Consider the following 26,643-nt stretch of genomic DNA (forward strand, 5'->3'; position numbering starts at 1 on the left):
TGTCTCTTGATTAATTTTTCATCTGGCTAGCTGTTCAGGGTAGCCTAGCCCAATATTTAGAACAAAAGTTGTTGTTAAGGATGCTTAGAATAGAGGACCCTGGGCTTGACCTTGCTGACCTGGTAGGTAGGTAGGTGAGGATACTTCAGGATTAGGTCATTTTCCCCACCACGGCATTTAATTGGCCAATTCAAGGGTACTCTCATTAGTACCTTTGAACTGGGTGGTGACAAGATAATTAGGCAGACATTCACAGGAGTTCCCCAAGCAAAAGGAGACCCTCCCTTTAAGCAAGGCGCAGAAGGGTTCAGGGTTGCTCTTCACGGTGCAGCCTTCCAAAGCCTAATAATAATTCTAGCCTTGCCTTCCAGAACAAAATGGATTCCAGAACCAAGGCATCAGGGCAATGTCCAAGAAATTAAGTAGCATAAAATATACATGAACAGACAGACAGCATATCTGAAGTTCCTCTGTAACAGTGGTTCAATCTGGTATCCTCCAAGATACAAAAAGCATCAATTGTGAGCTGCCCTGAGAATATTTGGTTACAGAGTGGCACGTACATAAATAGATAGATAGCTGTGTTGGTCCATGGGGTAGGGGGACACAAAGAAAAACAGCAGGGTAATATCTTTATTAGGAGCAACCAAGATGTCAGCTAGCTTTTGAGCTCTTCAGAAATCTTAGCAGCAAAGAGCCCTAAGCATATACGCACTGAAGAAGGTGAGACAAACAAAAGGAAAGTTAGTGAACAGAAGGAATGCAACATGGCTGGTGCACAGAACAAGAGGACCTGGAGAAGGAGAGGCTGCATGAAAATGGAAGAGAGTCTGAGAACTGCATGATGGGAATCCAATCAAATGTTCTTTTAAAAATTACATGTTTCTGTTATATTGGCTGAGCCTCTAGAAAAAGTAAAGTGAATACTGACTTGCTTCGTATAGAATGGAACAATCCATTTCCATCAAATTAGGCCTTTTCTTTTATCCTGCACTGATCATTTCATATTCAGCTTATTTTCAGATGTAAGCCTAGGTGCACAATAAGGTGCACAATAACTGTTTATACATCTAAGTATGTTCTAACCCTAAATAGAAAAAGCCCTATTATTCTTTGGGGTCTGATTTAAAAAAATATCCTTCATACAATTTAGGGAGCAATCGTATGGCCACCAGACAGCATCTGGGGGGCCATGGGATGCTTTGGATTCCTGTATCTGAGGTCAGAGATAGCACAACAGTGACCTCAGAGAGGGGGGTAAAGGGAGCGTTCTGGAGGGTGTGGAGGGGAAGGGACTGGAGAGGCTGGGCTATAGCTTTCCCAAGCCCTCTCCAGCCTCCTTCCCTCCCCCTCTGATGCACCCCAGCTAGAAAAAAAGCCTGTCTAGCTAAAAGGCAGAGTGAGAAGAGCACCAGAGGCGACAATCACCTCCGCTGTTCCTCCCACTCTGCACTGGATGCTCATAAGCCTCCAAGTTTGGGGGCTGATGAGCATCATGTGCAGAAGCAACAGGACTGTGCCCTTAATTTAGCAGATCACTAGATCCCTGCATACTTACATTTAGGGCACAATTCTATGGGACTGCTGCCCATGAGACAGAAGCTTCTGAGCTCAGAGGTCTGAAAATCCCAGGCTCTTTCCAACAGGGTGGGAGGAGGACAGAGGTGATTTTGCCTTCTGATCCTCCTCCAGAAAAACAGCAACAGCTAGATGAGTCTCTGAGCCTGTCTAGCTCATTTACTGAAGGTGGGTGGTGATGGGTAGTGGAGACATCATAGGATTCTGTGGATCCTGGCCCCTCCTTTCCTCGCCCACCCTGCCCCCTTTTCAACCTCTATGACGTTGTCTGAAGTCACCTTGGAAAGCAGCTGATGTCATTCTTTCTGTGATGGCTGCAGGGGTGATGGTAGAGGGATCTGATGTTGGCTATCTCCTCCCTATGGTCCCTGGGATGCTCTTCCAGGGACCATAGAGTTGCCCTGATAGTGTTTTTAGAAGATTGTGAACAACCCCAATCGTCACAAATATCCAATATCCAATGATAACAGGCATTGTCTGTACGTCTGATGTTTAGAACATCAACTCTCATACAAGAGTTAAAATCTCCTGCAATAATATGTACTGCAGTGCGTTATAAAGATTCCATAAAGTCTTCATAGCAATCTAGTTTCAGCTTTTTTAGAGCAGGGTGATATGACCACCATTAAGTAGATTTCTGGGAACAGAAGCCATGAAAGAATTACATGGAATCATAGCCATATGAGAACAAAGATTGTCTTGTGACCCCTTAAAGACTTAACACATTTATTTATGGAATAAGCTTTCACGGACACAGTTCACTTCATCAAATGTATGAAGTGTTATCCTCTGTTGCCACATTCATATAAACATGGTTGGGGAGGGGGGATTGTAAACAGAGAGATCTGAGGGAACTGAAATGCAAGAAGTACAGACAATGCTTTCTCAGCTCCTGTCCCCAAAATCCTCTTCTCTACCTGAGATTAATTGATGACATCTTTATTATCTGGACTCATGGACAGGGGCCCTGGTGAAGTTCCATCAGGACTTCAATAACTTTCACCCTACCATCAACCTAAGCCTAGATCAGTCATAGAATCGTAGAATAGTAGGGTTGGAATGGGCCTACAAGACCTTCAAGTCCACACAACAGATTCAGTTTCTGGACACTACTCTGCAACTACATTGTGGACATATAAGCACCACTTTATATCAGAAGTCTACTGACATGTGCCTCCAGCTTCCACCCAGAGCACACACGAAATCTGTAGTTTACAGTCAAGCTCTCTGATACAACTGTATCTGTTCAGACTCGTTGGACAGAGACTCACAACATAAGGATTTAAATCAGGCATTAAATCAGACTACAATACTCAACTAACACACTGAAAAAATAGCTCAGCAGGGACAGATTGGTGCCCAGGAGTAATCTACTACAGGACAGACTCAAAAGAGAAAACAACATAACACCACTCATTGTCGCCTGCAGTTCTCAGATAAAGCCAGTGAAATGTATCACCAGTGATCTACAGCTTATCCTGGACAATGACACTTCCCTCTCATAGCACCTGGGTTGAAGGCCTGTCCTTGCTTACAGACAGCCGCCCAACCTAAAATAGCTACTTACGGAGTAGTATACAGTAGTATGCAGATCACATACAGCCACATGAACCAGACCCTGTGGAAGCCCAGATTCCAGTTCTGTCTCCCTATCTACTCTGGCAACACTATTCCAAGCCCTAATAATGCCATCCATAACATCAGGGTTTTATTCACGGGCTCATCTTCCAATGTGACATATGCCATCAGTTGCTAGCAATGCCCCACTGTATTCTACATAGGACAAACAGGCCAGTCTCTAGGCAAAAGAATAAGTAGACACACAGTTGACATCAGAAATATCAATATTTGAAAACCAGTGGGGGAACACTTCAGCCTTCCAGAACCCCAGGACCTTCCAGGTGACCAATGAACTTGGTCACCAGCATTCAAACAGCAGCTGCTTCCAGGCTGAGGCTGGGCCACACAGAAGCCTTATACAGGCCTCCTCAAACTCTCGCCTGGCCAAGTCTTAAGAGAGATTGTGAATTCTTTAAATTCGTAGCAAATGCTTGTGATACACAGGAATTCTGGTTATCTGAGGGAAGCTATTCAGCCTACCCTGGTTGGCTGGTTTCCCTGAGGTGTGATCCAGCCAGTATAGGTCCGGTTTTATTGCTGACCAGCAATGGTTTTACTGTATTTTTAAAATATTTTTATGGTTATAATATTAATTGTTGTTGTTGTTTTTGTTATTATGAGGTTAACTTTGGAAGTTAACTGGAAAGCAGTATATAAATCTGTATAATAAATAAATAATGTGCCCTGGGGCCATTACGATGGTGTTTGGTGGCTCTGTGAGGGGGATCTTGCTGTGCCCTAGTCAGTCTGTGCACGGCAGGAGAGTGTGATGGGCTTTCCCATACTGGATGTGTTCAAGACGAGGCTGGACAGCCATCTGTCAGGGATGCCCTGACTTGGATTCCTGCATCAAGCAGGGGGTTGGACTCGATGGCCTTATAGGCCCCTTCCAACCCTACCATTCTATTACTCTATGTGTCTTAGCGCTGCAGTGGCAACAGGTGATTCTTCGGATTGAGTCTGCATGGGGGCTGGACCAACCCTGGGGGATGCAGTCGGCCCATGTCAGGCACAAAGGCCAAGCAGAAGTCCAGGCAGGCCAGCTTGCTTCCCTGCTGCCTGCACAAAAGGCCTGTTGGGGACTGGTCCAGCGGAGGCACTTTCCTGGTCTAGCACCCTTCAGAGCTCCCCAGAAAGGCCAGGGGCCCAACAAGTACAACCAAGTTACCTCAGGCTAGCAAGCAGGAGCACTGTCCAAACTCAGCTGCAGGCCACAGCTGTGGGTGCAGGGCACTGGGAGCCTGGGATTTCAGTCCAAGGCCCTGCCAAGGGCTCAGCCAGCAGACGTCACAGATGCCTACCAGTTACAGGAGTGCCAGCAGGCCTGCTGTGTTATTGCTGCTTGTTTACATAGAACTACCAATGGGATTCCAGCTTCACAGGTAAAAGGAGCTCAGCACAAGGCACTGCTAGGGAGAGGCACTAGAAGGTTATGAGATGGGATCCAATGACCAGCTGCCTGCTGTCAACAGACAAATGGAGAGTCCTTGGGAAAAACACCTCTCACCTTTGAGGAGGTTGTGAGGTCAAGACAGCCATGCATAATCTAGACCAGATTTCCCTTTTTCCTCTGCTCCCGTACCTAGGGTTTAGGTGTTGGCTTCTTTTTCTGATTGGCGCTTACCCCGACACATTGTGGTGTGTTCGTGGTTTTAAGAGACCCAGATGTCTTTCTGTTACAAAGAACCGTACTTTCCTAGAATTCAAAAAGCAACCATTTATCTCTGGGGAACTGCAGTGTCCCAGCTCCTCTTTACATGCTCGCATGGGGAACATTTCCCTTTCCGTAACGTAACTTGTGGCAAACTGGTATGTCTGCACCTCTAACCCTGTGAGGGAGGATAGACTGCCAGACGCCCTTTTGTCTGTATGCCTCAGAGATAGGTGCCTCCGCCACCGCCACTCATGCGTTTTCAGTATCTCATAGCCTGCCTATGTGAGAATACAGCTCATAGCTTTTATATGTGGAGAAGGATATCCAGCTTCCATTAAACTCCTAAAAACCCAGGTTAGTGTGTTTGCCAATCATTGTTAAGGACAATTCCAGGCTAGGTAAAGAATTAAATCAATTCCAGTTCCCAATTCAATATAATTATTAACAAACCAAGGAGAGAGAAGTTCAGAAATAGCCAGTTACTTTTAAAATAAAATGAAACAGCAGACTAGGGCTGTCTTTATGCAAGGCATTTATAATACACTCATGATTGGTCATTCATGGAAGCTTGCGGGTCATTTACATGATGCCTTCAACTTCCAGCTGTTTTTGATTATTATCCCCCCTCCCCAAAACCTGAGATAATCCACTCTTTAAATGTAAATCTGCTTTAATGGCTGTGTGTAAATGTATGGTTTGGGTATAACCACAGCCTGGGAAGAAGCCATTGGGTGGAGCAGGAAAATCACAACTGCCCTTTCCGCTACTCCAGCGTGTCTGCTTGTTGACCTGGGCTGGGAGGAGAGTTTTCTTGGTGGGGCTAGGAGAGGCTCAAAGTGAGTGCCAAGCTGGCCAGGGAGGAAGAAGATGGTGACCCCCCCTTGTAAGCAGCTGACAGCAATGAAGCCACACACATCCCATGCTGCTTTGCAGATGGGGAGAGATACTTCCGTCCGATTCACCTCTCGCTCTCTTCCCTGAGGCTGCGGAGAACTCACCTGTGTAAAGAGCTGATCTTTATCTCGCTTAGAATGTGGAAACAGAAGCCCCACCATATCGTGAAAAGGTTGTCTCAGACAGGAAGGCCAGGATCTCTTCTTGATCATCCCAGAGCGTAGGACATGGAATAATGGGCTCAAGTTACAGGAAGCCAGATTCCAGCTGAACATCAGGGAAAATGTCCTGTTAGAGCAATACAACAACGGAACCAATTCCCTAGGGAGGTGGTGGGTTCTCCCACACTGGAGGCATTCAAGATGAGGCTGGACACCCACCTGTCAGGGATGCTTTGACTTGGATTCCTGCATTGAGCAGGGGGTTGGACTCGATGCTTAGGCCCCTTCCAACCCTACTATTCTATGATTCTATGAAAAAGCCTTGTGTGGTGAACCCCTAGCTCATGGGGCCTTCCTTATCAAGATCCTAATGGTAACTTACCAAAGCAGCCTTCAGGTGGGGGATAGGGGATGAGGCCTACCTGGGGGTAGAAGAGTTTTGCCTTGAGTCTTAAGACAAAGGGAAATGTTAAAGACTAGAAGTATTTCTATAGGGCCGGGCAGGCTCCAAAGAGGGAAATTCAAACTGGCCAGTCAATAGCCTGGGAGGCCATGATGGTACATCTTCTGGGTGTTTTCTATAGTAAATGGAGTCATGGGGGAGGGGGAGGTAAAGTGGGAGTGCCAGCTTATGTAGAAATGTACATTTTGTTGTCTACGCTGGCCTCATTCTTGGTTCAGAGGTCTTTCTAGAAACAAAGCAGGGGCAGGGGTCATTACATGGCTCAACAGGGTGAAGAAAATGAGAGCATTACTGATGGATTTGTCATTTTGAGTACAGACTGTAACTGTGAACTGTATGGCAGCATCCAAATCAACTTTTCCAACCAAGCTATTACAGGAACCTCAAACCCTGCCTTTTTTCTAGGCATGACTCCCAAGGGGGCTGGTGGTTCCTCTACGGTCATCCCACTGTTGCTCTGAGTACCCACCCAAATCTGGCTCATAGGGCTACCGATAGTTTCTCATTGCGGAATGCCATTGCTATGGAGAATGAGCAGCTTTACTTTCCTGAAGATGACTACATGGGTAATGGGGGTGGGGAGTGGGGTGGGGTTAGGAAAAAAGGACCATTGATCATGTTCATATTCATGTACAGTCAGAGCCAGAAATATTGGAACAAGGATAACTGTTTTGGCAGTTGGCCTCTGCACACCACCACATCGAAGTTGAAAGGAAACACACCCAGATGGGAGCGAAGTCAGGACTTTCAGCTGTAATTCAAGGGCTTTGACCAAAGTGGGGCACTAACCATTCAGGCCAAATGCTGAGTTTCCTCCCTTGAGATGCTTTGCCAGGCCTTTGCTGCAGCTGCCTTCAGCTGCTGCTTGTTTGTGGGTCTTTCTGCCTTCAGTCTTGTCTTCAGTAAGGGAAAAGCATGCTCTATTGGGTGGAGATCAGGTGACTGACTTGGCCATTGAAGGACATCCCGATTCTTTGCCTTGAGAAACTCTTGGGTAGCTTTGGCTGTATGTTTTGGGTCATTATCCATCTGCAGTATGAAGCAGTGTCCTATCGGTTTGGCAGCATTTGGCTGAATCTGAGCAGAAAGTATAGCCCTATACACTTCAGAATTCATCCTGCTGCTCTTCTCAGCAGTCAAATCATCAATAAACACCACTGACCCGGTTCCATTGGCAGCCATACATGCCCATGCCATAACACTGCCTCCACCATGTTTGACAGATGATATGGTATGCTTTGGATCATGAGCTGTTCCTTTCCTTCTCCATACTTTTCTCTTCCCATCATTCTGGTACAAGTTAATCTTGGTTTTATCAGTCCAAAGAATCCTATTCCAGAACTGGGCAGGCTTTTTTAGGTGTTTGCTGGCAAAGGCTAATCTGGCCTTTCTGTTCTTGAGCGTTACCAGTGGTTTGCACCTTGTTGTGAAGCCTCTGTATTTACATTCATAAAGCCGTCTCTTGACTGTAGATGTTGACAATGACATGCCTACCTCCCAAGCGTGTTCTTGACCTGGCTAGATGTTGTGAAAGGGTTCCTCTTCACCATGAGCAGAATTCTGTGGTCATCCACTTTAGTTATCTTCCGTGGTCTTCCAGGCCTTTTGCTGTTGCTGAGCTTGCCAGTTAAGTCCTTCTTTTTCAGGATGTTCCAAACTGTTGTGTTGGCCACTCCCAATGTTTTTGCTATCTCTCTGATGGGTTTGTTTCCTCAGCCTAATGATGGCCTCCTTCACTCGCATGGTCACCTCTTTGGACCTCATGTTGGGAGTTCCAGTGAATAGCTACCAAATGCAAATGTAACACTCAGAACCACCTCCAGGCCTTTTGTCTGCTCGATTGGTCACGGGGTACCCAGGAAACAGGCCGCATCTGGCCATGCAGCTGCTTGTCAGCCATTCATTCTATTACTTATGAGCCCCCAATGATGAGGTTGTGTCTATGCCACTGGCTGTACTTCCTAAATGGTTAGTGTCCCACTTTTGTCAAACCCCTTGAATTACAGCTAAAAGTCCTGACTTCGCTCCCATCTGGGTGTGTTTCCTTTCGACTTCAATGTGGTGGTGTACAGAGGCCAACTGCCAAAACAGTTATCCTTGTTCCAATATTTCTGGCCCTGACTGTACATGTACATGCATGCCAATTTAGAATTATCCTCTGGGTAACAGCAAGGATAAGTTAAGTCAAAGCATTTTAGAACTGGTCAGATGAAAACTCAGCTAAGGGTGCAATCCTATGCATGTTTAGACAGAAAAAAGTCCTACAACTGCCAACATACCCCAGCCAGCTATGCTGGGAGTTGTAGGACTTTTTTCTGTCTAAACACGCAGAGGATTGCACCAAACTGTCTATTACTTATTCAATGTATTGCTGGCATGCCTCCCCAGATCCCCCCCCCCCCAAGAAAAAAGTACCACATTCATTTATTTGGAGCCATCTCCTATTCCAGAAGTTTGAGATAAGCAACAATGCTACATGAGATAAAGGACTAGTTCTCACTCAGGTGGTAAAGTTGTGTCTGGACTGTATCACTCCAGACTGCGGGTGAGAGCTCACATGTATGAACACTCTGTACCCCCCCCCCCAAAAATCCTCAACATAGAAAACAAGCATTTCTGGATGAAGGCTAGGCTGGAATCCTCTCCCTTGACTTCAAGTTGTAGATGTTGAGGAACGTTTTTTTTAATATATATATATGAAGGGATGTTCATTCATGTGACCTGCAATCTCAAATGGTATGGACCAGACCAGACACAGATTTACCACCTCAGTGGAAACTATACTTAAAATCCAGAAAAAAGAGCTGTTGCTGTTTTCCCCTCCCAAGCCCACAGAAACATGTTTATCACCACAGGCAAAAACACGCCCTGCGATCAGGGGTGCACAAAGCGCAGTCCACGTGCAACAGCTGTACACATGTTGTGGAGCCCCTTCGCCACCCGTCACCGCTGCTACCCTCATGATGCTAACGGTGGCCTAGAAGCAGTAACGCCCATGAGGGTTGCCACTGGGTCCCAGTGACCCAGAAGCAGCTGGTGTGCGCACGCATGTGCGGGGTTGCTGGGAGGATGGAGATGGCCTCAGCCTCCCCCACCCTCCACAACCACCAAAGGAACCTCCCCCCTGACCTCGGCGATAGTGCATGTGCCCGTGTGTGTGTGTGCATCCACGCTTGCTTGGAGGTGCAGCTCCCAGGCCCATGGCCAGCACCAGTGTGCACCACTGCCTTAGATGACACTTAGACCAGGACCTCAGCATTTGCTATAGCCCCGATGGTCTTCGAGGCCCCTTCCAACCCTACTATTCTGTGATTCTATGTCCAACAGCCACAGGGGCAGGACTGGATACATACCCTACGTGGTTTAAACTATCCTGGAGGAAGCAGCGCGAGGTTTGCAATCAGAGAACCTCTAAGCAAAACTCTAAGCAAAATGAAAAGGTATCTTCAGTTGTGACAGATTTGCCCTGGGAAATAATCCAGAATTGGGCCCAAAGTGCACACATTTCTGCCATGAGAACACTGCATAAAAGATATAAGGATGTGTTCATAGAAATGGTCACTTTTCAACTATTTTAATTCATTCTTCCCTAAATTAGTATTCAAGTATTAAATAAGTATAGCAAAGAGTTATTTATTAGAGTTACACTACACAATCCTCTGGTCTCTCTGCTTTATTTCAGGACTACAGGATCAAGCCCTAAATAAATAATATGTACATTGTATCTAAAATAAATATATAATTTAAAATGAAATATTTTGTTAAATAGCTTCCCTCCATGTAATAAAGTTCCAAAGTTAGGTTTCTTCAGCAGAGTCTACATCTTTCACAGTTAAATCCTCAGCAGGTGTCTGAAAAATCCAGTTTACTGGTTCACTGCTTGCTTGCGAAGATGTTACTTTCCAGTGGTATCAAGGCAAAGTCCAACTCTTCTCCTTATGCTGTGGCTCCACATCAGGAACAAGCCCAGAGAACTTCGCTCGCGCGCGCGCGCTCTCTCTCTCTCTCTGAAAGTTCTTTCAATTTGGAGAGGCTGAATTGCTATTTCAACACAGCAGAGATCTGACACAATCCCCTTGGAAAAAGAGCACTTTCTTCCTCTGATACAAACTCCCCTTTTGATTTTGAAATGTGTTCTAGAAAAAGAGTTTTATCACTGGATTGTGGAAGTACAGCTTGCCTCACTGCTGAATCCTGAAATGTAATGAAAGGATAGTGAACAAAACATTCACTCTACGGTACGGTCCTTTTATGCATCATCATCATCATCACCTCCTCCTCCTCCTTTCTATACCACCCAATAGCCAAAGCTCTCTGGGCAGTTCACAACCATTCTTTTTTTTTTTTCTTTGAAAAACCTCAATTTCAGCACTCTTCCTACCCTGTTATGTAAGTTGTCATCTCCAAAGAGAGTAATCGCATAAATGCCAGCTGGAGCTACTCCAAGCACTAGTACAAAGTGTGTGGCTTGAGGCCTAAAATGATGCACACTTGTGGAATTCAATAGCACTTTGCAAGTGTCCTCACTTGCTAACTGCCTGCAAGTGACCTGAGCATACGTAACGATATATTCTTCTTAAGGGACCTGTCTTGCTTAAGGAAATGCTTGAAGAGGCAAGTGTTTGGAAACCTTCCATTCATAGTCCAGCATTTGCAGCCAGGCTGACTGTTAAAGCAAAGGCATTCTGAGGGTAACCCAGAGCACCTATTTTCAAGGGCCACAACTATGGTCTGCAGCCTCTGAAGGACTGTGGTTGAGGTTAGGAAGTTGCAGCCTCCAGAGAAGGGCAAGTGGGAGTGGAAAACTCTAAAGCAAGATTAAAAGCAGGAATGTGACTCAGAGGGAGGAGTCCCCACAAGGAGGAAGACAGAATAAGAGGCCAGGGAGACAGCTGGAAAGTTGTCAGCAGCAACAGAGTAGGCAGCGGTACAGGGGCTGGTGGCATGGGCACATAGGAAGAGCCTCACCGTGTGGAGGGAGTCTCCAAACTCCACAGCAAATCCATTATGCTGGGCAAGGGTAACTAGTGGATGAAGGAGACAGATGGAATGCTGAGGCAGAAAAAGGCAGCATGTGCAGCTGTCCTGAGGGCCCAAGGTCCCCTCTGCTGCCTCTACAGCTGGATTACCCCCCACCAGGCCCACTGCACGCTGGCTGATGTCGGTGGGCAGGCCCCGCCCCTGATGTCACACCAAGGGGTGTGGCTCCACCCCCTGGCATCAGCCCCCCCTTCCTTTCTTTTTTCTTTGTGCTGGATGGAGGCACGAACGTGGCGCCTAAACCCGCCCAAGAGGAACCCCGCGAGGCTGTGCAGGCTGGACGGGGTGCTCACAGGCCAGAGGTTCTGCATCCCCGCTCAAAAGAACGTTTTATGTCACAACCTATTAACACAGGCATCTCCTCACTTATGCCACAAGTGGTGGGAAGAGAGAGAGGAAAAGATAGAATGCACTGTAATCTTCCCACCACACCAGCATACACAAGGCCCAGTCCTCCCACAGGCCACATGCTTGAAGGGTTACCTTGCAATTTCAGGATGTCTCTCTCAGTGGCTGACAGTGATGCCCAGCTTAACCTTCTCTTCGTTCTCTACATCATATACTCCTTGTTTGTGGCATCTGGAAAACCCAAAGAGAAGGAGACCCAAGATAAAAAAAAACAATTCCAACCCTGCATGGAAAATGGCAACATGGCTGCCACAGTATCATTAGCCAAAGAGGTCTCCTCCTTGATCCTGGGATTCTGGTATGAGAAATGCTGTCTTGCATTTCTTGGCAGGAAACCAATCACCAGATATGGAATACCTTGGACTAAAACTGGACTTCAATCCTTCACTTGCTGGCTTCCTGCCCAGGCTGCCTCAGCTGTGTACTCAACACAGCAGAAGGGTTAGGGTTAGTACACCACTCATAGAGGCACTGAACTGGAAGAGACTTCCAAAGCCATCTAGCCCAACTGGCAGCACCAAAGCGGGATGCATTAAAAATTCTGACAACAAATGAAATGCCACAAGGACTTAATTGGTCCCTCACAAAGGTCCTACAGAGAGCAAGCCCAGCAGAAATGGACAGAGAGATGGATCTGGACCATGGGCAAATCCCGGTTGAACACTGGGCTACTCGCTGGTGGCCTTGGGCAGATATCTGTCACTCTCAGCTCCATGCCAGTAGAATTAAAATGTGAAGGATCCACACCCCAGGGGCTGATGGTAAGCTGAATTAGTCAAGAACTGCAAAACGCATTGTTTATTTATTTTATAAAGCAGCTGCTGCTAATAAGTATCACTTATTATCCTGCAAACACAGCACTTGAGATTCAATAGAAGACCTGGAGTGAATCTGCATCAGAGATACAAAGTCCAGAGAAGGATCAGAAAGAACATGATGCAGTTCTACTGTTGAAGCTATGGAAGTCTGGCCCTATGCCTTGGTCAAGAGGCTGCCTGGAACCATACAGACGCCACTCTGAGCGCCTCAGAAGAAGAGCAGAGGTTGAATGAATACATAAATGAGAGGCATGCAAAACATATGGCTTCACGGGACCTGCACCCCCAAATCAAAGCATACAGAAGACAGTCCTGCACCTCAATTTCTGCCACCCTTCTCAACTCCAAACAGCTTACCTGAGCATCAGTAATGCAGCAATGATGAGAAGACATAAGGATGAGAGCACCACTGCAGTGGCTGCCAGTACAGTTGTGTGGTCATAACTATGGGAGCGGTTTTCCACTGGAAGACTAAGAGCGTGGCATCGCTGTCCATAGTACCCCGGCTGGCATCTAGGAGTTGCAGGGGAGAAACACACAATGCATGAGGCTCACTCCAGATAGTAACAAGAAAATCACAGTCAGCCCCGTTGGTGCCGCTGTCTCCTCTCATCTTAAGGATAATTCACACAAGGCTCCCCCTGTCCCAGGCCATTAGGCCTCTTCTCCACCTGCCTCCTGCTGAGACTTTCACTAGCCGCCCTCAGTCTACACCTGGTAAAGCTCTCGCAGAGAGTTCTCCTCTGCACAAAGATACACCGACATAGATCCAAGAATTAATAATGCCTATAAAGTCACAGCCTCCCAAGTTAATTGTGCATGGCTGTCTTTCAGGAGCTTTATTTAAGTCTCCACCAGACTAAGCATGAAGAGTGCACCAACCTAGCTTCAAAAGAGATTTGCATCTTATGAGCCAAAGTAATTTTGTATTAGTATTAATCATTGTTTATTTAGCATCATTAGTGTTCATGGAGCTTTACATAAGCAAAAGCTAACGTTGCAGCCGCCAGAGTGCAAGTGTGCAAATCTCAGCAGCGACTGGAGATTTGTTCCTCCAATTATTAAAGACTTGGCAACTGTCAAAGATTTGTATCTATCAAGCTATTAATCGCTATCCATGTACTTAAGAGAAGGGAAACTGCCACAACTGGTGCACGCTTTCTCCTTTTTCTGCCCTCCACAGTAGGAATAATTGCAATCCTTCTTTGGAACAGAAACATACTTCCTAAAAAAAAAAAATAAATAACTGAGTCCCCCTGGTTCATACACCCAACGAGTTACTATGAAAAGAAAAAGAATTGTGGGACCAGCAGACCAAACTCCTCCACCGGCGTGTTAAAGAGAAGCAAAGCAAACAGGTTCATAATGCAACATGCCCAGGTTTGCATCAAGGCCCAATGAGAGAGGAAAGGTACTTTCTGAAGATCCAGAATAAATGCCTCTAGCTTGGTTGAAAGGGGCACATTCAGCACACCAGTGTCATCTTCAAGCTTCAGTATTCAGATTAGAAAGGAAGCCAAGGAAGAATAGAGGGATGCGTGATGATGCCACCTCCAGAGGCCCATTGCCCTCCAAATCCAGGAACTGGCAACCTCTGCTAACCATCCAACATGATGCATAGACCTCTTCTAGCAATGATGTGCCGGTCCAAAGGGGGATTGGTAAGAAATGGCTCAGACAATGCACAGCGGCCATCTGCCAAGGGAGGGGCACAGATTTCCACAACTGCTCTGTATGTCTGAGAGCACAACAAGAAAGGGAGAACTATGTTGGAATGAATGACGATAGCGTACCATATGGTAACTTCACCCTGCAAGTAAGTTGTTCTAGCAAGCTGTGGAAATGAGCAGCTCAGGGAAGTCTTCTGCTCCCCCAAGATGAAATGTTACCAGCCCATCTGGTTGGTTGCCACTGATGGTCCGCGCTGTCAAGTGGACCACTCATTTCTTTGGAGAATCAAGCCTTTGCATGGGCCTCTTCCCAGCACAAAGCCCGCTCCTGGTGCTCAGTCTCTTGGATTTGCTGTGACATACACTGGCAAGTGAGCTCGACTGCTGGAAACGGAGTAGAGAGGCCTAAAGCTAAAGGGCAGCATGCCTGCATTTGCACTTTGCAAAGGACAATCACAGATATTTTCTCTGCTGGAAGTCATACCTTAAAAGAGTTCCAGCAAGGACAAACTGTGCCTGATTTTACACTTTGACGTAAAAACATCCAGTTTCTCATTTGCAGAGAAATCACATTACATACATATATGGGGTTTTCCCTGTTTTATCCTCACAACAGCTCTGTGAGGTTGGTTGGGCACTCACTCTCTCTGGGCTGAATCATGACTTTCTTGGCCAAAAAGGGATTTGAATCCAGGTCTCTCAAATCACAGTCCAGTCCCCTTTTTGCTGCACTGCACCAGCTCTCTATTTTGCAACCTCTGTAATTAATTCCCCTTTTCTAATGCCAGGTTTATTGTCTACAGCAGAACCAGAAATATACCCTTCAGCAATGCAAGCCCTTTGTTAAACTCTGAAACTGCCTACGTATCTCCTAGCTCCCTATATTAGCCTTCATCTTTAGGGGGGAAATCAATGTGATCACCAGATGAACCTGAGTCACTTCAAAGAACCTCCGTCAAAGATTTCAGTGACCACTGTGTTTGTGTTCCCCAATTTCTGAAGCACCAGTGAGAACAGTTTAATGAGTCACAGGCTAGAATCCAAAGAACTCATGTCCACGCCGAAGTGTTGCCTCATGCGCACCGATCTCTGGATGTCTCAATGTGACTGCAGCTCCTTGTGATACAGTCAAAGGGCACCTGGTTTTCTGAAGCTGCTTTTCAGAAGGCACAAGGGGCCACAGTGGGAAGAAGTGTCTGTGCCGGAAAATCTGGAGCAGCTGTTATGAGGATATTAAATAAGTGAGAATGTTTATTGTGGGGCTCTGTGTAGTATATAATCTCATGTTAGGCATATAGAAATTGCTACTTGGTGCAGAATTCAGCATGCTGAGAACGTCCACTTGGGTTCTAAGTATAAGCTTACAACACAGCCATCCCTATGTTCCACTGAGCAATCCTGGTGCTAGAACAAAAACAAAACTAAAAGGACCATATGTGCATGTGTGAGATACACACTCACACACACGTTTTCATTACCTGCAAAGACAGCTCAATACAGAAATATTGTCATTAACTTACCTACAAGACGGAGCTTTTAGTTCCTTGATGTATCTGCATTCTCCATGAATACAAAAATCCTTGTATTTTCGCAAGCAGGGATCTCTCTTTCGCCCTTTCCCCTTTCTTCTTTTTTTCCCTTTCCCTTCTTTTTTTGGAGTCACAGGATCTTGTGGCTTGGACAGGAAAGCAACTAGGGAAAAAATAGGGGAAAAATTTCATGTTACCATATATTAGACTAACTACCGTTACAGCTATCTTGGCAGTAGAGGTTAGCCCAACACTTTGTTCAGGAAATGCAAATTCAGCTGTAGTGAACATGACCCCTTCATGAAAACTGGGTCTGATTTGATCATTTACTGCAGAGCTGGGCAGACCTCAGGCTTGTGGGATCTACTCTGTTTTGTGCCAGAACCCACTAAGATCCACCAACTGGAGCCAGATGCAAAATAGGGGTAGGAGAGAGGCAGACATACACTTAGAATTAAGGACCAGGATGGTTATGTTCACATAACCCAATAATTTGTTTTGAGTACTGAAATCAAGCTCACAGTAGTTACACACAAAAATCCACTCCTGGTTTCCCCCCAAACTTTCTTAGTTTTAGCTCCCTGATTTAGGGGCGGGAGGGAGGCAGGTGACTTTTTGTTCTAACTATTGTTAATTGGGAGTCAGAAACCCTTGGCACTCTACTGAAAGTCAACCAGAGATCTACTAGTAAATCCCCAGCTACCTTCCTCCTGCCCTCAATTTATTGGAAGCAGAACGCTCTGATCCTAACCCAGAATGCCGAGTCACCTCTATATCCTTTGTGTTGCTAGTGCTTTTGTCCTGTCCCTCAACTTGGAGCTCTGGTGGTTGCCTTCCTGTCCCTCAGCTCCCGTATCCAACTCTGCCCAGCCCACCACATCCTTCCTATTCTCTTTGTAGTTCAGAACAAGAAGACGGGGAGTTCTCCTGCTCACATAGCAGCTGCAAAGAAAGGCTGTGGCTGATGCAAGGTGGCAAATCAAATGTGTCCTTTATTCCCAGATTGCTTCAGGTGCAGAGAAGAGGAGCTCTCCTCCTGGCCAGGCTGTCCCAAGCATGTTGCATAGGCTTGCTGGGTTCAGCAAAGGGGGCCTGTGATGTTACCACAACAGTCACCGTGGTAATCTTCCCCCCTCCCCAAACCCTGTTTGAGTGGTTTGAGATCTAAGCTGTCATTTGTGCACTCTGAGCCCACCATTTGGGTCAGGGCTACAGTGCCTGAACAACAGCTGAAAAACTCAAAGTGGAATCCACTTGAGACCTCACTTAAGAACAGGTATTCCTGTCATGTTAAACCTCAGCACAGGAGAGGTTTCTGTGGCATCCTGTTGTGTGCAATATGTACTTCTGATTTATACACATGTTAATGGAAAACAAGGTAAGTTATGGCACATTCAGAATATGAGGTTTATGCACGCCAAAGGTAGCTTCTGTACAAGCCAGCCTTGGCAAGGCACAGAAACAAGGTATCACGCTCCTGCCCTTAATTTCGCTGGCCTTTTTCATCATGTTGTTCAGAGTCCTGCTCAAGTAATTCCACTGCAATTAACTGATGGTTGCTTTAGAGCTAGACATTACAGCCCAGCTGCATGGAAGATGAGGCTGATGGCTACTTCTCCCTTGCAATACGCCATCAGGTGGAGGTAGTTTACAGTGGAGAAGAGGCAGGACAGGAAGGACAGTTCAGCAAGATCTCTACCCCACCAGGTCTAGGACCTTGAGGGGAGGAAGAAGCAACCAACAGAGGAAAGGCTAATTGCTCAGTCCCACTTTTTTTTTTTTTTGCAGACCATCTCCTGCCCAGGCTGCAAGGGAGAAGAAGCAACTGAGCTAATATTACACTGCGACTGTATTGATCTCACCCCTGCGGGAACCCACTGTGCAGTGGCTGAGGTCCCAGTCCTGGTTCCAAAAAAACAAACTTGGAGTAACAGAAACGTTCCAGCAGGATGGCGATAACTTTCAACAAGTAACCAAAAATCATTCCCCTGCGCTGCCCCCTTTTTTTTTTTTTTTTTAAAGGAAGGGAACAACAAGCAAACGGTGTTCCTTCTGGTGAAGTACAGCAACAAAAGCTATGCTATGGAAAGAGACCACCCAAGTAAATAACCAGGAGCTTGCTAATTGTTCTTGCAGAGCAAAATTAGGGGTGATCAGCACTGCCTCTTATTTACTACCAGGGGCACCATTTGAACATGGGCTCGACCTGCTCCCTGATGACCACAACCATTAATAGCCAGGTCTGTTCCTATCAGGAGAGCACCATCCTGGGTTCTGTTAGCAGTGAGAAGAAGGGGGAGGGAAGTGTCCAGCCCACTCACTCCCCAGCCACTGCACCCCCAGCAGGGTTCCAGGCCTTTGTTTGCGTTGTAAACATGGGTCTGAAGCCCCTGCGAGGGTCTGTTAATAAGCGGTAGAGGGGGAAGAATGCTAGGGGCAAAATGATAATTTTAAACAAATAAATAAAGTGCCCTGTCGACCAAACTCCATGTTACAGCAGCCATATTACACTGTAACACTAACCCAGATGGCTACTTTTCTGCGGATCCATGGGAAAGGACAGTTAGAGCTTTGGTGCAGAGAAGCAGACACCTGGCAAGAGTTCCACATGGCGGCTGCAGTATAACATGGACCCAGGCTGACAGAGTAACCAAAGGTTTAAAGAACCAAAAGTGTTTTACTCCAGCCTTCCTCAAGCTGTGCCCACCATGTTTTGGACTACAACTCCTATCAGCCCCAGCCATAGGGACCAGTGGGGCTGCAGTCCAAAATACCTGGAGGGTATTAAGTTGGGAAAGGCTGGTTTACTCCTCTTTCCTCCTGTCCATGTCCAGAGTCCTATAATACAAGGTCCTAAAGTAAGGCTGCTGAAGAGTATTACTTTTACCTAAGGTACTAGGGCATTCCAAGCATTATAATGGACATCTTTAGTATCTTGCTCCATAAATACTGCCATCTTCCATAACATTGTCTAGTCTTAATGGTGGTCTCCACAGATCATAAAGTTTAGTCACTGTACACTTTTTGTTCTTGTCAATAGATTTCCCAATACTCTTGTATCCAAGTTGCTTTACGAATACCCTCACAATAACCTTATAAAGTAGATAATTAATATGACCATTTTCCAGACCAGGAACTTGAGGTGAGAAACAGTGACTTGAGCAATGGCTGAGCAGAGATCTGAAGCCACATCTCCCAGAGCAAAAGTACCCTCTCTACTACATGGGCTTTTGAAAATTATGGTACATTTACAAAACCCATTTTTCAATCCTAGCTTGTCCCAAGTAAGAAACCTCTGCTAAAAGATATTGATGCTGCAACAGTAGTTCATTAGTCATTGGCATGGGCTTATAAAATTCTGACACATTCTGTGTCACTCACAATAACTGGGCTATCAAGACAATCCCCAAAACGCAAAGCGAAACTCCATCAAGAGAAAAGTCTGCTGCACACATTTTGTTTCTAACATGTTCATTTAACAGTGTCATGTCTTCAAGCAAATGTGTGCCTGCCATACATGTCACCAGGCAGCCAGAGGCAGCTGCAGCTCCCTGGCACATTTATACATGGTGGTCTTTCCACACATTTACTGCTCTGTAATACATGGACCATCCCACCGAGTCAGATATATCCAGTCACAGGGAGAACGCCTTTCCTCTACGGATCTCTGCAAGGTGGAGCAGCAGGGGCTAGACAGAGCCACAAGGCTATTTACAATTCCCCTCAGCCCCATCCTGCTGCTGTGCGCCTTGCCCTATTACTGGCAGCTCCCAAGTCCCCCCATCCCACCCCTGAATAGCTGAATTATAAGATTCTGTACGCCCAAGGAGCAGGAAGTCCTTCAGGGAGCTGCCCCACCAAGGAACAAGCCAGACGTCCTTGCCCTCCCTCAGGCATTCTAGCTAACAACATGGCAGGCAAGACTGTAGTGTGTGTGTGTGTGTGTGTGTGTGTGCGTGCATGCTGGGGGGAGCACACAGTGTGTGTGTGTGTGTGTATGTGCTGGGGGGAGGATCAGCTCCTTGGTCACTGTACTGCTTTGCCTGGGTTACTCACCCCTCCACATGCCATCACCTGCCATTTATTCCAGTCCTTTATTCCTATGCCTTCACTTTGATTATCCTAATCAGAATAACTGATACAGTAACCTGCAAAACTACTGCATTTGTTTGTAAGGTGCGGGGAACAACGACGACACATCCTGTTTCTGCTTGATTAAATCACCACTCCACTCAGAGAGGTTCAGTGGCCACGTAGGCACCAGAGGACCCAGAAAGTTGGAGAGGAACCTAGAAGAACTGAACCAGACACAGATCCCAGGGAATGGTGTCATTTCCCCGCTGCAACTGGGGACTCTCCATGTCCATCAAGTGAAACTGACAGAGCACCTGAACTTGCAGCCAGCCCTGTGAAGGAACAGAATGAACTGAACAGGACAGCCTGGCTCCGCAGAAATACTGGAAGGTTCAATAACATTTTGGAGCGGGGGGAGATATAGGAATCATGACCCAAACTATTACTAGGTACCACAAAGAGATCCTCCCCAGGCCACCTCTTGGGACTGTCAGCTCTTCTGGATTTGAACAGTAATGTCATTCACCCAACTACATATCCAAAGAAGTATCTGGAATGTAGACTTGGGGAGAAGAAGCAGGGAAGGTTAATGTTGATGTGAAGGAGAAAAATGTCAACGGGACTAAAGAACAGGAGGGATACAGAGCATCAAGAAAGAATTATGACATGGTGATGTGAGAAAGGCCTTCTGTGAACAATGGAAAGCCATCTACTGCTGGCCCATCGAAGGGGTCCAACCACATCAGAAGTGTGCTTTGACGTCTCTTTTAGCCTTTGGCCTGACTCAGGCCTGCCTTGGGTAAAACTGATGCTAGGCCTTATTCAAGGTCTCATTTAAGGGAAAGCAAGATGGGACTTTAAACAGACAGAAAAAAAGAGCAAACTGACGTTAAGTATAGGCACCACTGCTGAAAGGAGGTACTGCTTTGCTCAGCTTCATAGATCAATCTGGTTAGCTACAGCCACTCAGAGTTGTTCCCACACAGTTGAACCTTCTAATGACTCTTGCACTGGGTCCCCTATTTGGCAGAAAGCATAGAAGAGACTCAGGACATAAATGGGCAGAGAGGATGAAATGGAAACTCAGCCAAACACCCCCAGATGGCACAATTTTGCCTTGGTGACTAAGCTCAGCAAGGTAAGAAGAGCCACACTGTGTGGGTGGGCGACAGTGAGTCATCTGTGGCTCCCCTCCACTAGTCAACAGCATCGATAGGCTGGAAAATTAATACTTCCATCTGGACAGACCCACACACAAAGCGATTCATACAGGGTGGCAATCAACTGATACTACATCTATGTGCTTTTGGACCGTCACCCAGGAGTTTAATCTTTCCCCAACCCACCCTGTGACTTGAATTCCAAGAAGTGCTACGAATGCCAACAAGAATGGCCTCCCTTGCTTTGTTATACCTAAGAATGCTGTTGCTATGGGATCCCAGCGCTGGCAAAGGTTTTCCCTAAGAGGAATGTATTTTGTCAATGAGAGGAAATGCGGAGGTCATCAGCTTTATAGATCCTTGGAGAAAACTAGTGAAAGAGGAAGAAACTAGGAAGTGATGGGTAAGGTTACAGGCACTTTAAGCAGGACAGTAAGGAAACATCCTGTCACCAACAAAGCATATTGTGTCTCCACACAGAAGAGCAAGAAGCAGCCGGTAGCAGCTGATGTAATTACTCCACATGGCCATTCTATTCAAATTTCACAGCAGCAGACAAACTACACAAGAGATAAGAGCTCCCAGACTGTAATGGTGTCCTCGCCAAAGCAGTCCTCTAATTGTGTAATCATATTTTTAAGTGCAGGAGCTTGTGGAAAACAAGTGGGTACACTTCACAAGAGGACTGAGAACTGAGGGCAGCACAGGATGCAGCTCTAAGGACTTGTGGGTAGATGGAATGTGTGGCTGGCTCAGTGTAGGGGCACTGAGGCCCTCCAGGGAAACAGCAAGCTCAGAAAATAGAAACAAGGAACTACTAAAACATCAGCACGCTGTGAAATCAAGCAAATAAGGCAAGAATTTCCGTGGGAACATTTCAGACTGGTTCCTCCCTTATCCTGGGGATTCATTCCTGTTGCCAGGATTGTACACACACAACTGAACACACCCAAAACAGTTCAGACTTTCATCTCAGCACAACTTGGACATTAGAATATAGAAAAACATTAACTCTCAAGCAAATGTGAAGGATTAACTGGCCAGATTTAAGTAGCACTTTGTTATTCCTACTATAGTTATCACCCCTCTACTTGTGCAAGTATTTGAGAGACCAAAAATCTTCAACTCTTGAGTAAACCTGTAATCCTAAGCACATATAGGGTGCAATCCTATGGGGATAGTTGGCTACCTATGAACTTGGAGGCGACCGACTATCTAATGCAGGGCAGGCGGAGCATGAGGGGATCTTCTCCTCCGCACTCTGGCCACCCTGCATTTGCGGCTAGACGGGCAATTTCGGCTGTCTAGCCAGGGTGCCTCAGAGTGGGGGGGGGGAGGCCGGATGGTGCATAGGACGCATCGGAACGGTGCTTCCGCCCTCCCTGCCTCCTTTTCAGTTGCTCTTATAAGTGCGGAGCCGGGGACGAACCATGCCGCCTATGAGGCAGCTGGGGAGGGGACCAGGAGTCCGTTTTCTGGGAACCAACCTCGGAGTGCTGGCTCAGAGTTCAGAGAGCTGGCTCCGAGGTCAGTTCCCAGAAAACAAATAATCCTATGGCCATCTAGATGCTATCTAGCGGCCATAGGATTGCACCCTTAAATGGAAGTAAATTTCATTGAAATCAGGAGAATTTGCTTTCAAGTAAAGAGGCTTAGGACCGAGGTATAAGACTACTAAGCCACAACCGGGAGAGAAAATTCACTTGTTGACTGTTGTAGGGCAAGGCCTCCAACTGGTCCATAAGGCAAAGAATTCTTCATGCCTCTTTTGAAATGTAGCTGCTTGGATTTTACATTGTCTTCCCAGATGGCTCAGAAGGAGCTGGAATGTATTTGATCCCAAAAGATGTGAATAATTAATAAGAATACAACATATACCACATCTCCAAGCCCAGTACTGCCTGCTCTGCAAGGCAAAGAGCCTCAGGTCTTCTCCAGCCTTTTAAATGGAGGCTCTGGATCAAAGGCTTTATACACATAAAGCTATTGCTAGTATGGTAATATGTGAGATTAAAAGATGCCCATACTTTCATCTTCACCCCTAACTATCACTCTCCATTTATTAAAAGATACGTTTATAGGAACTCAGTTCCATTTTCAGCTTTTATGACAAAGTTATATCCCTGAACTGGAGTATGCCCAGCCCCCCACGATCAACAACAGGAACATGTGTCACTCAAAGGCCGCAATATAGCAGAGGGAGCACACGGACATCATTCATCAAAATCAATGGACTCTAATGGGGCTAACTCTGCTAGATGGTGGCCAGTGAATGCCACTAATGACAGTAATGCCACAGACCGCTGCAGTTTGTTTCCCCAGCACGCAAGGTGATAGCAGATCATTGCTCTCAGAGATCTTCCATGCACTCATTCAAATTTGTACTGTCACAGCCACAACCACTGCTTATAGAGCAGAGAAACATTTATCTCATCTCTTTCCAACAGTTCCCTGGGACATACCTCGAGGAAGTTCACTAAACTTATCTCCTGAAGATGACATGCCTCCGTCTGTCTCTCCTTCATTCTCCAAAGTCTCCCTGGCTGGAAGAAGCTGGGCACTTGCCACATCTTCTCTGCCTTCTTTGCTGTGAACTTCTTTCTGGAGCACACCAGTCCCTTCACCGTTCACCAGGATGGAGCAAGCTACAAGTGGAGATAAGGACATCTGAATAGGATAAATGCATCAAATCAGTCACCAAGTCCTTATCCTAACCTTCTGGTTTAATTCCCAGACACACAGAAGCAAGGCTGAAGTTTGCTGTGTAATTCTCTCATGCAACAGCTCAAAATAAGCCTGCATTGGGGGGGGGGGGGCACTGCTATTTATAGAACCACTGGACCATTAAAACAAAGGCAGGATGAAAAACAAGGTATGAAGGACAAACAGACTTTCATGCAAGTGCATGAATATCACACAGGTTCACACATTCAAGTGCAGCATGTGTGCCCACATTTTCTCAGGCACTAACATATGCACTCCATTCACACACACATGCACATGAACATACTATGCACATGAACATACTATGCACATGAACATACTATGCACATACACTGATGCCCACACAAGGATACATCTCCAAACAATGTAGCCCACTGGGACACTCTTTTTGCACAGCAATTCCCATGCACATTTTAACATGCCTGTCAGATTTTTAACCCCAGGGAGAGGTGTGTGCGTGCTGTTAAGTAGCTGCCGGAAATTCTGACTTGAAAATGCCTCCAGGTGCCCTCTTAAAATTAGAAAGCGTCCAGCAATTGCTGATGCAGAAATTTCAGTAAACGTCTTTCGATACCATAGTTGGAGAATTTCATTTACGGGACATAAGTCCCTCTGGCCTGGCGTTTTTTTGTGCTGGGAGTCATGCAACTATGTACGCCGTCTACACCCACCCGAGCGATTTCACTCTCTCCCAGTACCATATCGGCTATCAAAACAGGCTAAATTTGGCAGCGGTGCAAGGAAGCCGCGGCGCTGCAGACAGCGTCAACTGCAGCGGATTCAGACGAGCATCGCTGTGGGAGGACGAGCAGTCGTATTCCACGTTATTGCCAATCGCGCTGAAAATCGGGAGCCGCGACCCAGCCGGGGAGCAGTGCCCCTGGCTTCAACGGGACAAAGACTGCGACGCGCGGGGCTGAACCCCGCGCAAGGGAACTCGGAGCGGGCCCCACGCGCCCGCCGTCGGAGGACGCCCGCGCCGGCGCCCCTCTCCCCTTGGGTACAGAGCCGAGAAGGCGGCGCTCTGTCCTCGCCCCGGGCGCCAAGCTCGGCGGCGCCGCCCGCCAGCGCGGAGGCGAAGTCCGCCCTGGCCGCCTTCCGCACCTGCCGCCAGAAGGACGCTCGAGGTCAGCAGCAGCCCCTTCATGGCCCTCCCTCGCCCCGACAGCAAGCGAGAGCCGGGTCCGGGGAAGCGGGGTCCGCCTGCTCCGGTGCCTCAGCGGCAGTGGCGCGGCTTCGAGCCCCGCTCCTGGCGGCGGGCTCCTGAGCTGGCGCGCCTCGCGCTCCTGCTGCCGCAGCCGCTGCGCTCCCGGCCAGAGCAGGTGCCGCCGCGCGCGCGCTGCCCCGTCCGCCGTCCGCGCCGAAGTCCCCCAGCGCCAGCCGCAGCCCCGCTACAGGCTGGAGGGGGCGGGGCGGGCGGGCGGCCTGCCTGGTTGGCGCGCCCCGCCCATTCCGGGGCGCGGGCTGTCCCGCGGCGCGGCTGCGTGGGGAGAGTTCCTGGCCCTGCCCTCGGGGGCGGCGGCGGCACGCCCCTGCTCGGGGCTTTCCCGTCCCGTCGAGGGGGAGAGGCGTCTCCCGGGCCTCGGGGGCTGCTCCTTTGGGCTGTCGCGGGGGAGGGGAGGGGAGGGGAGGGGAGGGGACGGGTCGGGACGCCTTCCCTGCCTTTCTTGGAGCGACGGGGGACTCCCCCCCCCCGTTGTAGTCACTTGCCCACTTTGTCCCCGGAGCGGCGTCTGACCGGCGTCGCAGCAGCAGCAGCAGCCGGGGCTGGAGACAGAACAGCGAGTCGCGGTTTCCAGCTGACAAGCGAGCTGCTTGGGAACCCTGCGTTGTTTTGGTATTCCTTGAATCCCGGGGGACCCTTGTGCGTGCCTGTTTTCTGTTTGTGGCACACGCTGTGCTGTGGGAGTAATGTGAGATGCATATGTAGTGGTGACCTACCTTGCAGGGCTGTGGTGAGGATTCGTGCGAGCGGGAAATCAGCTTTGAAGTAGTAAGCTCATCCACGTTACAAATGCTCTGCTGGGCCAGCATCAGCAGAAAGCAGTTTTCCAGTCCATAAAAATAACCTTTTATGTGGCCCTCCTGGCCTGTCCATGCATTATAGGAGTCGCTTAGCTGCCCCCTGCCATTCTGGTAATGTTGCAGTAGGGGAGATCACGGCAGAGGGGCTGACACCGGGGTTCCTTCTCACAGCACCATGCCGCGCAGGGGGCAGCAGCACTGTGATGGGGCGGGGCCTGGCCCACATATCTCCCAACACTAGAGTGGGGTGGGGGGGAGCCACACGGGAGTGTCAGCTATGCGCCCCATAACAGAGAACCAGCTCTTAAACTCAAGGAAATGGGGGTGCTGGGAAGCGCAACCTGGAAAACACCAGGGACAACAAAGGACTTAAATATTGGAGAGAGCAATCCTGTGCCCCTGAGACAGTGCCTGGGGGGGGGGGCACAGGATTGTTTGGTTTCTGGGATCCAAGGTCAGAGGCAGGATGCCGACCTTGGAGCCCAGAAACTGTGCTCCCCGGCATAGGCAGCACAGTTCTGGCTCTGGCTCCGCACGCAGAACTGGAGCACAGAGATGGGGAAAGGGAGTAGTCCCGGGGGTGGGGAGGGGAGGAGACCAGGGAGCTCAGTCACACAGCTTCCTCTGCGTGCCTCAGCCTCCTTCCCTCCCACTCAGACGCACCGTGGCTAGACAGGCAAAATCGCCCATTTAGTGAAAATGCAGGGTGGCCCGAGCACGGAGCCGAGGATTGCCTCCATGCTCCGGCCACCCTGCATTGGGTACTTGGCAGCCTCTGACTTCGGGGCTGCTGACTCTCTCCATAGGATTGCACTGGGAGGGAGC

The 26,643-nt window shown here is 47.8% G+C and overlaps 1 protein-coding gene across 1 annotated transcript; it reads right to left on the reverse strand.

The window, feature by feature from the left end:
• Positions 1–8,802: 8,802 nt before the first annotated feature.
• HBEGF (heparin binding EGF like growth factor) lies at positions 8,803–25,162 on the reverse strand. Its single transcript, XM_084850852.1, has 6 exons — positions 24,898–25,162; positions 23,532–23,714; positions 15,827–15,998; positions 12,994–13,149; positions 11,894–11,989; positions 8,803–10,564 (listed from the first exon to the last, which is right to left on the reverse strand). Exons 1-5 carry the CDS (start codon positions 24,938–24,940, stop codon positions 11,917–11,919), a joined length of 627 nt encoding a protein of 208 aa, XP_084706978.1. The 5' UTR covers positions 24,941–25,162; the 3' UTR covers positions 8,803–10,564; positions 11,894–11,916.
• Positions 25,163–26,643: the final 1,481 nt, after the last annotated feature.

This window comes from Heloderma suspectum, chromosome 4 (assembly GCF_057233095.1).
Source record: "Heloderma suspectum isolate Gila_16-S chromosome 4, 16-S_ref, whole genome shotgun sequence".
NCBI lineage: Eukaryota > Metazoa > Chordata > Lepidosauria > Squamata > Helodermatidae > Heloderma > Heloderma suspectum.